General features: G+C 43.6%; 1 protein-coding gene across 1 annotated transcript in view; it reads left to right on the forward strand.

The window, feature by feature from the left end:
* Nucleotides 1-15678, forward strand: part of TRAP1 (TNF receptor associated protein 1) — a 950501-nt gene that overhangs the window by 236140 nt on the left and 698683 nt on the right. Inside the window, exons 5-6 of the mRNA XM_044089342.1 lie at nucleotides 10635-10706; nucleotides 15089-15249. Coding sequence (XP_043945277.1) covers nucleotides 10635-10706; nucleotides 15089-15249 — 233 coding nt within the window. The remainder of the gene's footprint in view (nucleotides 1-10634; nucleotides 10707-15088; nucleotides 15250-15678) is intronic.

Consider the following 15678-nt stretch of genomic DNA (forward strand, 5'->3'; position numbering starts at 1 on the left):
TGCACTTTTTGGTTGTAAAGTAGCAGACCTTTTCAAGTCTCTGTAACAAAAACGCAAAGAAATGCAGGACCTTAAACATTTGCTGGTTTCTCCAATACTTACATTTCAAAGAAACTATCCAGCAAAAATGCAGTTTATTAGGAAACGCTCTCGTCCTACCCCTCCTTCAAGACCTTGTGTAAGCTCACAAGGGAACGACCTCCACCAGCTAGAGCATCCCATCTCTCTAGCCAGAGACTTCCCTTTCAAGACAGAGCAGGTAGCATCTGACCATCTGCCCACCTCTGCCTCCTCCACCCCCTCCTTCTGTACCACTGTCCGCTCACCTGTCTCACTGCTTCCCAAGATGGACCAGTCTCACCTTGGACAAGTGGGTCCTGTCCATACTGCAAAACATGTTCATCGTGTTTCACTGTTGCAGTCATTCCTCTTGGGTTATCCTGCTGGCAGGCTACTCACAGTCAGCCAGAATTCCAAAGTCTAGGTCTGGCGTTGGTTGCTGTCACCTCTTCCCTGACGTCAGTGCACCAGGGGTATAAAAGATGCAGCCGACGCCATTTTCTTCAGTCTTTCTTGCCGCACGGTGCCCGAAGCAAAAACAGTTCGCAAGTGCCGGTCGGCCGACTCCTGAGATTTTCAAATCCGAATTTCAGAACCGAAGTCTTCATTAAAGCTAAGTACCCTGTTGAGGAAACTTTTTTTCTTGCTCCAGACCTATGTCAGAAAAAGTTAACAATTGTATTTCTTGTGGGAAGCAAATACCTCATAAGGATTTTCACTCTTACTGTATCCCTTGCCTAGGCCCTGATCACAACGTTGCTAGCTGTCGGTTTTGTGCTAGATTTAACCAATGCACTATTAAGCGTCGGTTCGATTTTGCATTTCATTACATTGGCCGAAGATTTAACTATATAATGCCGTCGAACCAGCTGGCAACCGGAGTTTATAAAAAACGCAAGGACAAGGATAAGGATTAAGCATCCGTGGTCCAAAACCGACGACGAGGCCTCTGCTAGGCCAGTCGCTGGTTTGCCAGTTCTCAGTGAGGCGCTTTCGCAGCCCCTGGCGCCCGCTACCTCAGAGCCACAGGCCGCTTCTGACTCCCACGTGGAGCCGACTGGGCCTCTGGATACTCAAGGTATTGGGCACTCAGAAATCATTCCCTCAGATGGGTCCAGAGCCGCTGAGCAGGCATCGGCTTCTGAGGGTGTCTTCAGAACTACACAACTATATATTAAGCCATCTTCAGCTTCAAAGACAAAGACTAAAGCAGCTCTAAAGACAAAGAAACAAGTGCAGCATTCTCCTACTCAGACTTTCATGCCTAAAAAAGAGATGCTCAAAATGGCCGAAGACCTAATTACTTTGATCAGGGGCTCCCATCCCTCTCCTGATAAGAGGCCTAGGCAAGAGAGAGAGGGTATGATTCTTCTGATCAGGTTTCTATTTCCTCAGATTCCTCTTCTGAACAGGATTTACTCCGTTTCCCTATGAGGATTCTGATGCTGAAGAATCCGTTCCTTCAGCCTCTCCTCCTGAGGATTATTCTTTTGGGGAAACCCTGCATACCACGAGGGAGCATTTCAACTGGGAGAGCCAAGATTATTCTGAATCTAAGAAAAGGCTCAGAGACTTTCTGCTATTTCCTCAGCACAGACCCCTTGCTATTCCACCCGTTCTAGACATTGTAGATAATGTGTTTTCAGTCAGGCCTGTCCCCTGACTCTTTACCCCCTGCACCTGCTAAGCCAGATATATACTACAGGGTCCCGGATTCTCATAAATTCCTATATAAAAAACCCACTGCTGACCCAGAAACTATATCTCAGGGTCACAAAGGGGTTAAAGCTTCCACTGCAAAAAACCCTGTCCCCTCTGATAGGGATTCTAGGGCTCTAGACAGATGGAGGAAAGTCTACACTTCTGCTACCCTGGCTGTAAGGGCTTTAAATTGTCAAGTTTCATACGCTTAAATGTCAGCAATATTTAATGTCACTGCTTAAACAGAAATTGTTGGCAAATACTGAATGTTCAGAGAACAACGAATTGCAGGATTTATTGCATGCAGCTGAACAAGTGGGAAAGCATACTTTGCAATGTGGTTATGATTCACTGGAGGCCTTGTGCAGGGCCACTGTTACAGGTTCTGTTATTAGAAGGCATGCTTGGTTAAAGGAACAGAATCTGCCTGATCATGTTAAAGCAAAATTATTAGCTGCACCATTACAGCATGATGATACTTTGTTTGGTACTAAAGCAGAAGAGGTGTTGAAAAAAATGGAGGATAAAGCAAAATCCATGCAGACAGTCAAGGATTTCTTACAGGTACAGCCACCCAGGTTTAGCAGGAACTTGCCTTCTAAAAATTGGTCCTTTCCAGTGTCAGACAGACCACAAAGAGGCAGATACAGGCATCCCAGAGGCAGAGCTCAGCCCCAAGGCTCATACAGGCCTAAACAGTGGGGTGCTCCTACCTCCAAAAGCGGAGAAGACAAATCACAGCCTTACAGGAATCAGTCCCAATGACTTTTCTGTACCAGATCCAAGCACTTTTCTTTTGGCAGCCCCCTTAGAGGGAAAACTAGCACTTTTTTCATCAAATTGGCAAATGATTACCCAAGGGAAATGGGTCTTGAACATAGTGTCCCAAGGCTACAGGTTCCATTTTCACACTCTACCAAGGTCAAAAGGTATGCCAGACCTGCCACACAATCAATGGGCAGAGGCACAAAAGCAAATTACAGCCCTCGTGGACATGAGGGCCATTCAGCAGGTACCACAACAAGAGCAGGGGCAAGGATTTTACTCCAGACCTTTCCTAGTACCCAGAAAGGACAAAACCTGGAGACCAATACTGTACCTGTCTATACTAAATACATTTCTGGAAGTTCCAAAATTCAAGATGTTGACTCAACAGCAGCTACTGCCCATGCTGGGCAAGAAGGCTTGGCTCGTAACTTTGGACCTAAAAGAGGCACACTTGCATGTCCCAGTCAGACAATCTTGCAGAAGATACCTCAGATTCATAGCTGGCTCAATGCATTACCAATTCCCTGAACTGCCCTTTGGCTTATCTACTGCGCCCAGGGTCTTCACAAAATGCCTAGCACCAGTAATTGCGTTTTGCAGACAAAAAGGAATTCAAATATATCCCTACTTGAACAACTGCCTAATTCAAGCAGAGAACGAAGACATTCTTCTAAAGCATCTGGCGTTTGTAAAAAGATTACTAATTGGCCTAGGGTACACAGTAAATGAAAAGAAATCAAAACTAGTGCCCTCTCAAGAGATAATATTCCTGGGTGCAAGCTTAAATACAACTGCCCAGGGGTACACAGTAAATGAAAAGAAATCAAAACTAGTGCCCTCTCAAGAGATAATATTCCTGGGTGCAAGCTTAAATACAACTGCCCAGATGGCTTATCTCACGCCAAACAAAAGCAACTGAATACTTCAAGAAATTGGCAACAAAAACCCACTTATCTGCAAGGAAAATCCTGCAGGCCTTTGGTTTCATGGCATTCTGCATTGTACTAATTCCATAGGCCAGACTGCATATGAGGAAACTACAATGGTATCTAAAAAGTGTTTGGACTCAGCATTGCCACAGCCTGGAGACAATAATTGCACTCCTTCCCTGCCTGCAACAGGAGTTTCAGTGGTGGGCAGAAGCCTGTCACCACAACAAGGGTCTGCCATTTAGTTTACCCTCAGCCAGACAGACACTGACAACGGATGCATCAGATTATGCCTGGGGGGCCCATATGGCAGGAAAATGTATTCAGGGCACATGGCCTGCAAACCAGATGCATCTTCACATCAGTCAAAAAGAGATGCTAGATGTTCAAAATGCCCTGACAGCTTTCAAGGACCTGCTTCATCCAGGACAGTTACTGATAAAGACAGACAACACTACGGCCATGTGGTACATAAACAAGCAGGGAGGTACACACTCTTACGGGACACAGCATTGGCTTTTCAAGTTCACCTGCAAGCACAATTCCTTCCAGGAAAAACAAATACTCTGGCAGACGAACTAAGCAGAAACCTCATGGATCCCCACGAATGGAAACTGGATCCACAAGTCTTCAGCATGATAATAAGGAAATGGGGATGCCCAGACATAGATCTGTTTGCCTCCCCTCACAACTGCCAATTGCAGAGATTTTGCACAAGGATTTATCACAAGCAAGCATGGAAAGTGGACGCCCTATCCTTCAGCTGGAAAAATCTAACAGTATATGCCTTTCCTCCACTGCCTCTCCTTCCCAGGGTACTCCTAAAGGTCAGACAAGAGAAGCCATAAATGATACTGATTGCACCAGACTGGCCACGCCACCACTGGTACCCAGTCTTAAAGAGCTTATCTCAAGGTCCAGCATGGATATTGCCTCAAACTTCTCACTTGTTGACCCAACAAAACAATCAGATCCTGCACAGCCAACTCAGGACCTTAAATCTGGCAGCATGGCGGATAATGTAGCCATTCAGAACACTCCTCTTTCAAAAATGTGTATGGATGTTATCTTGGAGGCCAGTAGGCCCAGTACCAGAAAATCTTACGCATAAAAATGGAAGAGATTCTGTGCTAGGAACCAGGAACAAGGCATTGACGTGTGTACCAAATATCCCTCAGATTTTACAATACCTAACTGAGATGCTGAACAAAGGCCTTTCTTTCTCATCAATTAAGATTCATGCCTCTGCCATTTCAGCCCATTACAATATGGAACCACCTATCTTTTCTCATCCTTTAATATGGCAGTACCTCAAGAGGGGCCAAAAACATTAGGCCTCCAAGGCGAGCGCCAATTCCGGCCTGGGACCTCAATTATGTGTTGGAAAAACTCACACTGCCTCCTTTCGAGCCAGCATCAACAGCAGATGTAAAATTCTTATCCTGGAAAACAGCTCTGCTCCTAGCAATAACCTCTGCAAGGCGAGTCTCGGAATTACAAGCACTCATGGCTGTGGAACCTTTCATCATTTTTCATCCAGACAGGGTTTCTCTGAGGACAAACCCTACATTTATGCCTAAGGTGGTGTCCAGTGTGGCCCTCAACCAAACCATTCACTTGCCTACCTTTTATCCAAATCCACAGAACAAGGGCGAGAAAATTCTGCTTTCTTTGGACATACACAGGCAGTTACGCTTCTACTTGGACAGAACTATAGCTTTCAGAAAGACTGGGCAACTTTTAGTATCATATGCTGCAGTTTCACAAGGAAAGGCTATCTCAAAACAGACTATTTCTAAATGGATAGGCCATTGCATCCGTTTCTGCTATTCTCAACATGGCAAATCAGTGCCTAAGGGCATTAGGCCTCATTCCACCAGAGCAGCAGCCACTTCAGCAACCTTCCTCAGAGGAGTACCAACCAAAGATATCTTAGAGGCTGCAGCCTGGAGTTCAGTGCACACCTTCACAAAGCACTACCACTTACCTCTTTACTCTAAGTCCAGAGCAGGCTTTGCCACTGCAGTTCTGCAGGGCCTCATAGCCTCTCCTAATCCTATTTAGTCCAGCCACCCAACCTCAGCTTTGGGATTCAACCCAAGAGTAATGATTGCAACAGTGAAACACGAACATAGTACAGTTGTGTACCCTACCATAAATGTAGATGTTCGAGTGTATTCACTGTTGCAGTCCAGGTTACCCACCCACCATCCCCCTTTTCTTTGCTGGGACTTATCTGCACTTCTCTATCCTATACAACCTATTTGGTGTATTTGCTTATAGATGAAGGAAATGTTATTTTTATGTATGCATTTTTATTGGCATTTTTTTTTTCAGCCTACCAATTAGGGAGCACCTGACTTCTGGGGCAAGAAAAATGGAAGAAAATGGCATCGGCTGCATCTTTTTATACCCCTGGTGCACTGACGTCAGGGAAGAGGCAACAGCAACCGACGCCGGACCTAGACTTTGGAATTCTGGCCGACTGAGGGTAGCCTGCCAGCAGGATAACCCAAGAGTAATGACTGCAACAGTGAATACACTCGAACATTTACATTTATGGTAGGTACACAACTGTACTTTACTACCTGTCCTTGATCTCCCCACCCATAGGACAAGGCATCCCACGACCACCTTCACAGCAACTGCACCTCTTGCACGTGGTAGTGCAGACTCTGTTAGCTCTGGGCACCATAGAGACAGTCCCTCAGCTGCAAAAGCAAGAGTATTCTACTCAAGGCTCTTCCTGGTCCCCAGGAAGGGCGGATGCTGGAGACCTATTCTAGACCTCTCAAATCTCAATCATTTCCTAAAGGTCCCTACCTTCAAAATGCTGACTCTGCCAGCTGTTTTCCCACTCCTAATTCCACAAGGGTTCCTGGCAACATTAGATGTAAAAGATGCTTACCTCCACATCTCGATAAAACCCACCTAAAAGGAAATACCTTAGATTCTTGGTGGGTTCCTCTCACTTGCAGTTTTCTGCCTTGCCCATTGGACTCTCCACTGCACCCAGAGTTTTCACAAAATGCTTGGCATCAGTGGTTGCTTACTGCAGGACAAAGAGAATACAGATATTCCTTTACCTGGACGACATGTTGATCCAGGCTGCCAGCCAAGTTACCCTCCAAAGGCGCATCCACTTTGTGGTGGCCCTCCTTGAATCACTGAGATTCCAGATAAACTTCCCAAAATCTCATCTACAACCAACCCACGACATTGTGTTCCTCGGGTACAGGATCCACTCAGACCTCATGGAGGTATACCTACCCCTACCCAAAGTGAACTCATTGACAGAACATCTCCTTCTTGTCCTTCACTCCACAGAGTTGACTGCAAGGCAGTACCTCAGACTACTGGGCTACATGGCAGCTACCATACCTATGCTTCCTTTAGCAAGGCTACACATGAGAAAGTTACAATGGTACCTTCGGTCAATCTGGAAGCAGTACAACCACCCTCTGGAGCACATTGTGCCCCTTCTCCTCTACCTAAAAAAGGAAATACTATGGTGGTTGGCACAGGTGAAGCACAACCCAGGCCTTCCTCTCCAACCACCTCAGCCCATGTACAGGTCATGCTCACAGACTCCTCAGACCTGGGTTGGGGAGCCATTCTCGGCCACCGAAGTGTGCAGGGCCAGTGGCCAAATCCCCACAAATTAGAACACATCAATGCCAGAGAGATGAGTGCAGTACTTCTAGCCCTCCAGGCTTTTCTTCCTTTCCTACAGCAGGGACCACTTCAGATATGCACAGACAACACCACTGTACTGTGGTATATCAACAAGCAGGGAGGGACCAAGTCCTACCTGCTGTGCAGACTAGCCCTCTTATTTTGGGAATTTGCCACCTCACAGGGAATCACTCTGCAGGCAACCTACATCCCTGATCTCTACAACTGCCAGGCAGATTATTTGAACAGAACTAGAGCAAACAACCAGAAATGGATGCTTCACATAGATGTCTTTCTGGATCTGGTCCACAGGTGGGGTGTACCTAAAATAGACCTAGTTGCTTCCACCATCAACAGGCAACTTTCTGGCTTTAGCACCAGGACACCAGATCCCCAGGCACTGCCTTCTCACTTTTTTGGAAGGGGAAATATCTATATGCATCCCCCCTTCCCACTCATTCAGAAGTTACTGCTGAAAATACAGCAGGACAATCCAAAAATCTTGTTGTGACACCCTACTGGATCAGACAGCACTGGTTCCCCTTACTTCTACATTTGTCCAAGGGCAATCACCACAAATTACACCCCAGAGTGGACTTTCTCACACAGCACAAGGGGTCACTAATTCACCCACAGTGGCAGCTTCTACACCTAACCCTGTGGCTGATAGGATTCTGATCCCCTTCAGACACTTTTACAATGAGGACATGCTCAATGTCTTGCAGGAGGCCAGGAAACCAAATACAAGAAAATTATACCTTTCAAAGTGGAAGAGAGTCACTATTTGGTGTCATAAAAGACAGCTGGGCACACTTCTTAGCGAACCCCCTCTAGTGCTGTCTTATCTGTGTGAACTACTACAGACTGGATTGGCTTACTCATCCGTCAAAGCTCATCTGTCTGCTATTTCTGCATGCCTACCGCTGGATCCCCCATTAGCATCCAGACTTCCTTCCAAGCTCTTCCTTAAAGAGGTACTTCACCTCAGATGCCCCAGGAAACCCTCTCCTCCAACTTGAGACCTTAACTACATGTTCGAGAAGCTTATGCTCCCGCCCTTTGAGCCAGCAGATAAAAGCTTCCCTAAAACATTGTACTTGGAAAACTGTTCTGTTAGTGGCCCTGACCTCAGCCAGAAGAGTATCAGAACTGCAAGCCCTTATGGCTATTCCTCCTTTCCTCATTTTCTACAAGGACAGGGTTACCCTCAGGACAAACACATCCTTCATGCCCTAGGTAGTGAATGACGTGTCCCTCAACCAGGCCATACCCAACCCCACAAGGGAATAGTAAGAGAGTGCTACATTCATTGGATGTACACAGAAAAATCAGGTTCTACCTGCACAATGCCAAGTCTATCAGACAGGCTGACCAGCTTTTTGTATCCTTCCACCCTAGAGCCCTGGGGAAGGCAGTGTCCAAACAAACTATTTATTTCTACTTGGATCTCCAAGGCCATCACCTTCTGCTACCAATTCCATGGTAAGTCTCTGCAGGGTACAGTTAAATACATTCCATAAGAGCCACTGCCTCTTCAGGTGCCTTCTTTAAGGGCCTGGATATCCCTACTGTCCTGGAGGCTGCTACTTGGTCTTCTGTTCACACCTTCACCAAACACTATAAACTTGACCACATCTCCAGATCTAGGGCAGGGTTCACCAGGGCTATTTTTCATGGATTCCTGTAATCTGCCTGTATACCACCACCCCAATCTCTGTGAGCTTTGGCACTCACCCATATGCAGAATACTGCAACATGGGAATAGAAGGACATAGAAAATTTGTGTAAAATCTTACCATAACCATAGATGTCCTTCTCTTCCATGTTGCAGTATTCTTTCCTACCCACCTTCCCCTCCTGTCAACTAATAACTTCCCTATTTGGGTGCCAATGAATTGGGGCCCTTACTAGGACTGGCTCCAACTGGAGCCTTCAGTTTTGAGGGCTGGTGTGTGCCAATGTCACTTTTATGGCCCACTTTCTCTCAGCCACGTCAGACATCTCATGCACCTTAGAAGGACTGAAAGCTTTTGAATACTGGCCATACGTACGTGTGCCTAGTGGAGTAAACCCATGTACAGAATACTGCAACATGGAAGAGCGGAACATCTATGGTTATGGTAAGATTTTACACAACCTTTCTTTATATGCAGTTTTACTATCAAAAGAATGGCAAACCTTTGATTGTGCCTAGTGATCACTGTGCTAGAGCTTGTATCTACCTCTCAAGCTTTCTTATGAACACATCTTTGAATGTTATTTGTGCATTTGTTAAGTGGGCATCACTAACTGCTTTTGCAAAACACTATAAGCTGTATATGATCATTAGATCCAGGCCATCCTGCCATCAAGTGTACTCTTCTATGAGGAGGATCCACCCAGAAGTTAAGCTTTGGAATTTGTCCTCAAGTTGCTGAAGATGGAACTTCCAATCTGTGATATTAAAATTATGTACTTACTAGTATGCTGGAGCTGGATTGACACTTATAGTCTTCATCTTAATCACCCTCATTCCCACCCCCTCAGCCTTGACTAGGCCTGGAAGGCTTTTTTGTAGGTGTTCGTTCTTGTCTATGTACATAAAGTTCATTGTACTGAATTGTTTTGCTTTCTGTGGGTTCACGGAGATCTTGAGAAGGAGAGGAACTTTACCCTGGGAGGGTTTTGGATGTTGTTCTGTCCAGGTCCTTCTGGCCATAGTCGTTGAAGTGATGAAGGTGGCACTTACAATCCAAGTCTGTATTTGCACATCTTTTGTTTGTCTTTTAGTTATTCATGTTGAGTATATAACTGCTATTTTTTAATTAAATAGCTTTGCCATTTTTTAAGTAAATGTTAATGAAAAGAAAAAGCATTAACGTCATTGGATTTCACAAGTGCATTGGAAGATCTGGCCCTGTAGTGTAGAGGGATATCTCCTGTGATGCCAATAACTTCTGGTTTCATCATCAGCTTTGGTGCTGGAGAACCAGATTATAGCGAGAAGGGATTGAGCCAGCCAGTCCAAACCCTTTTTTGTCTGTCATGGGGGGGAGTGGATGTTAGTAATTGAAGATAGTGACCTGGTATAGACTGCAGAGCTTTAAACTGATGGTCATTGTGTATGCAAAAAAAGCATCCCTGTATGATACTGGCATTGGGATTCTGCTATCCAGCCTTCATCCCTTGATGAAATTAATATGCAGTGAGAAGTGAGTGAACCTCTGATGTTGAGGGCAAGAGAAATAAAAATGTATGTAAAAGATGCATTGGAAAGACATCCAGGAATATTAGTAATTAGAGAAAGGAGTGTGAACTACAGTTACTATTTGGTCTGTACATTATTATAGAGTGTGTGTGTGCACATTAGCAGTTTTTCTCCAAATTCATGGTGCAAGAGTGATTACAAGATGATGTGATCATCTAAAGCTGACATACTACTGTGCTTGTTGGAATTGAGAAAGCAGAGCAGAAATTTACATAGTAGTGGTTAATGGAAGTTTTTTCCCCTCATTATTGCAGGACACTGGGATTGGAATGACTAAAAACGAACTAATTGCTAACCTGGGAACCATTGCCAGATCAGGATCCAAGGTAAATTACAGACCCTTTGCGTGTCCTTTTTTTTTTATTTGCAGCAAGATCATTGCAATAAGGATCATCCTTTATTCTTGCTTTTCCAACCATATTTGACTGGATTTCTGTTGCTCATTCTATGAAAACGTTTTTTATTAGACCTCCAATAAATTTGTTACTGCTTTTTTGTTTATTCTATATAAATCATGTTTAGCTTTTGTTATAAATCTAGGTGAGGTTAATTATTTATTGAGATGGTGATGACGGTGGTAGTGGAGGTAATAAAAGTCCTAGTGTGGAAGGAGAAGCAAATGTTTTCATCCTTTGATATTGGCAGTCTTTTTGCTCTTAGTTGGTTGTATTTTCAGTGTTGCGTGTGCATTTTTCTTGATGATTTCAAGGATATTGGAGTTAAAGGATTGAATGCATTTAGTTCACGATTCATAGTGTAATGTAAAATGGCATGCTTGCTTTTTAATTACTGCCACCACCAGTAATTTATGAGGATTGTGTTTGAATGCATGTTTGTAAGCTGTGAAGCCTTTAAAAGCTGACCGTTAAGTAGAATACTTGGTATGAAGTCTGGTGAATGACCACAGTGCAGAGTGATTTTGACTTGATAAAGCTCACAGTAGTAATCCATATATTGCAAAGATTTGTATTTAATGTGAGTTATATATGTTTAGTGGTTTGGCTTGATTTTCATTAAGTTACTTTTATGTCATAGCCCTCCAAAGCACTGTGTATAACATTAGATGAAGGTCTCACCCCCTTTCTTTTGACTAAATGCATTTTGACAGTTCAATCAATAATTTTTTTTTAAGGAAAAAATCCAGACCAGCTTATTCTGATATTGCATGTTGACGGAGATGTATATTGACCAGTTGCCACTGTTTTTGCATAAGCAGTCAGTGAGTGTTGTGTAGGTTCTACATAGTAGTAGTGACGTGATGATCTACGGCCTGTCCCATGTTATATACGGTTCTGCTGACTGACCTTCCTAACCTGATTGTGATCTTTCACTGGTCACTTTTCTACTGCAGTGTAGGTTTATAGTCCTTGATTAAATCTTGTATGTTTCTTTCCTGCAGCCACTCTAAGTGTGGGCTTTCCCTCTTCTTTGTGTGTTACGTAGTTCCCAGTGATCTCTGGGTCTAAACTCTTGACCCAACCCAATTTGGCTTCGTTAAGGGTAGATCATGCTCATTAAACCTATTGGACGACTTCTAGAATGTCACCAAAGCCCTAGATGAAAGCAAAACAGCCTATCTTGACTTAGCCAAGGCTTTTGACACAGCTCCCCACTCAGGCATCATTAAGAAACTCATCCAGCTGGACATTAACCCATACGTCACTAGATGGGTAGCCAACTGGCTCAACGACAGAATGCATACAGTCAGAGTTGGGGATTCCACCTCTACCAGCAAAGCAGTTACCAGTAGTGTACCACAAGGATCAGTGCTGGAGCCCCTACTGTTTGGAATCTGTTTCTCAGAAGTCCAGGTGAAAATATATGGCCTGTGATTTACCAAGTTCTCTGATGACTGTAAACTGGGTGCAATCATTGAGTCTGCCAACAGTGTTGACATACTACAAAAAGGGCTTACACAAACAAATGATTGGTGCCAAATCCACTGACTTAAACTAAACACAAAAAAGTGTTGTTGTCCCTTTCGATAAAGGGGAAGTCACTGCAAATTACAATATTAACAGTAGCCCCCCTTAGCTCAAACCCTGTGTGAGAGATTTTAGAACACAAGTTGATAACTTGAACTCAGGTTACCATGTGTCCACAGTGGCAAGGAAGGCCTTCTGTGTTGCACATCCTATAAGTAATGATATCGCATCCAGTGCTAAGGATGTTATAACTCCCCTGTACTCATCCCTCATCAGACCACTAGTAGAGTACAGTGTTCCCTTCTGTATGTATCTCACCAGACACCTACAGCAGCTGGAGAGACCTCAGAGGTTTCTCACCAAGAAACTTCAAGGACTTCAACACATGACCTACATGGACAGACTGAAAGCCCTGTCACAGTACTATGCATCTTCTAGGCTGCTGAGAGGCGATTTTTGCCTGGTCTACAGAGCAGTCTTGGACCCTGCCCTAATGGAGATGCTGCATGTCTGCAAATTAAATGGGACAAGATTCACTCACTCTAGGGATCTTAACCTAGCCGGTGACATTAACAGGACATGTTGGGGAGACAGTCTCCCAGAGATTGCCACTCCTCTGGAACAAACTCCCAGTTCACTTAAAACAGAGCTCATCAATCACCCTATTTAAGCATAACTTAGACAACTGGATGGGAGACCATAGGTTTACCTTGGGGTGTCACCTGTGACCCTCTTGAATAAGGGCAGTTGGTCTGATCATAGACTCGCGCTGCAAATCTAGACCATACAACTTGGACAGTAAGGGGAACAGTGGTATAACATGGCTAGGCTTGTAAAGGCCCTAGGTTCAGTAGCCTTGTAACCTCCTATGAACCTATTAATGCTAACTGTTTATTATGCCATTCATTGTTCTCTTTTATATGCCCCATTCCATGTTTTAGTCAGTAGGATCTCAAGCCCGTCATTGCTGATTATTTTCTTTCTTTGAAGAGCAACATTGCTGTTCATTTTAAATTTATTTATTTTACATTTGTTGACAGGGCTAGTCCAACTGGATACATGTCCATTTTCAGTGGAGGCCCGGGGAGAAAAGCTCCAAGAACAGGGTTACATAAACAAATACAAGGACAAAGGTGAAGCAAGTAAATACACTAACGTTTAAAGGCAAAATAAAGCAAGCAAGTAGTTATATATATAATTTAAAAGAGATACAGACTTGAAAAGATGGACTAACAGGGCTACATTGTGGACCCTTAAGGTTTTTGGGTTGGGTGGAGGCTTAGAGAGGCCTAGGTGAGTCCAGTATCTTGAGGAAGGTGTCATTAAAGTATGATACACTCTCATCAAAAGGTAGAGTTTTTAGGATGTGCCAGTTACATGCCTTGAGGTCCGCAAGAAATTGGTCTGGGACAAAATTCTTGCTGTTCCTAACTAGTCTAGTTAGGGGGGGGGTTGTAGTTGAACATTTGTGTTTTATAATAAAGGTAATAAGGTGGTCACTAAGGTCGTTGGGAAGGGTCCCTGAGGTATAGTTGTTAGGATCCTTATTAGTAAGAATCCAGTCAATGATGCTCTCCTTTTGTTGGGTATGTCCAATTCTAGTGGGAGAAAGAATATTTTGGGAGAATCCATGTAAGTTAATGGGGAGAGGGTTTGATTGAGCGGAGTAGAGAGACCAGTCAATGTTAACATCTCCTAAAATTATAGTTTCTTGGGGATAGTTGGTAGCAAGCCAACTAAGAGTTTGTTCTAGGTTTTCAACATTTTTGCCTGGTGGTAAGTAAATTACTATGAGATTAATACATTTTTGGTTGTTTAGGCATAACTTCAGGGCAATCAGTTCCAGGTTAGGAACTTTTGGAGGTTGGAGTGAATTCATTGTGATGTTCAAGGAGTTCTTGAACATGACAGCTATTCCCCTGCCCTTTCTAGTTATTCAATCGACCCTGAGGATGTTATACCCAGGTGGGATGATTTCCTCATCCTTAGTGCTTGGTTTGAGCCATGTTTATGAGAGACACATGATGTCAGGGGAGTGGGTTTCCGAGCATGGCATGCAAGTTGTGAACTTTATTGTTGATCCTCCTTATGCTTCACCTTAATCTAAGAAGTGAGTCCGCTGGGCTTCTGGCTGCGTTGAGGGGGTTAGGGCCTAGGTCACTATTAGGGCCTGGGTTAGGGTGGATATCACCGTCTTTTGTGATGGATTTTTTCAAGTAATCAAGTATTTTTTGGTTCATGGTCTATTAGGATTTGTATCACATGAGTAACTAAGTTCAATGAAAGTGCTGAAAGCAGTGTTATAGATAACATGTTTAACCAAGAGAGTTGGACTGTGATCAGAAACTGTAATTAATTGCTTTCATTTTCAGTTGCTGAGAGACAGCTTTGGATACTTCAGTGCAGTTGTTGCAGTGATAGAAATGTCTGTGCCCCCAAGATACTTTGATATCAGCGTTGATCATAATAAGTGGGATATGCAGGGATACAGTCCCTAAAGCATGGGGGGGTCTGACCAATTTCCCACTCATAAAGTACTGCTTTTGATGATGGCAAATTTTACTAATGAGCTGAGTTTGTGTATACTTTGCGTATGAGAGCTCACTGAAAATTTACTACTTCAGTCGAGTCAGTCTGAGGTACTTAAGTGTCTTTTGGCTTCACAGTTTTGTTGACTTTCCTGTTACCAAGGTAATGATCAAACTTATTGTACATCTTTGCCAAACTGGATGACTGCATTGCTTTATGTGCTATTGCTTCTTGGACATTTTTCTTTATCCTAGGCATTCCTGGATGCCTTGCAGAACCAGGCTGAGACCAGTAGCAAGATAATTGGTCAGTTTGGGGTTGGATTTTACTCTGCGTTTATGGTTGCTGATAAAGTGGAGGTCTTTTCTAAGTCTGCTGAAGAAGATTGCCAAGCATTTAGGTGGACATCAGATGGGTAAGTTCTCTAAACATGAAAGGAAAATCAAACCTAATTTTGTGGTCCCCTTATTTATCTGTACAAAATATTGACGTTACAGGCCAGAAAAATGTTTTTTGTTGTTCAGCTGATGGCATTGGGCACTCGTTTTTACAGACAAGATTTAAGAGTGAAAACATTGTGTTTGTGCATAGATATTAAAGGATGTGTAAAACTCAGAGCAAAGGTACATTGTGTCCAGTGCAGTACAGAGCAAAGAAATACTGATATGTCTCAAGTGTCATTTAAAATAACATGCTTATCTGTAGAATAAGACGCATACATACATTTTCATCTAGTAAGTGAAGGGTAAACCTAGTCTTCTAGAACAAAACAGTAATAGATTCAGTGTGTAAAAGATGTCTGCAACTCCTAATGGCATTTGTACAGAAATGTTTATGTATGGAT

Source organism: Protopterus annectens, chromosome 12.part0, assembly GCF_019279795.1.
Source record: "Protopterus annectens isolate FY-2018-M chromosome 12.part0, PAN1.0, whole genome shotgun sequence".
Taxonomy (NCBI): Eukaryota; Metazoa; Chordata; order Ceratodontiformes; family Protopteridae; genus Protopterus; species Protopterus annectens.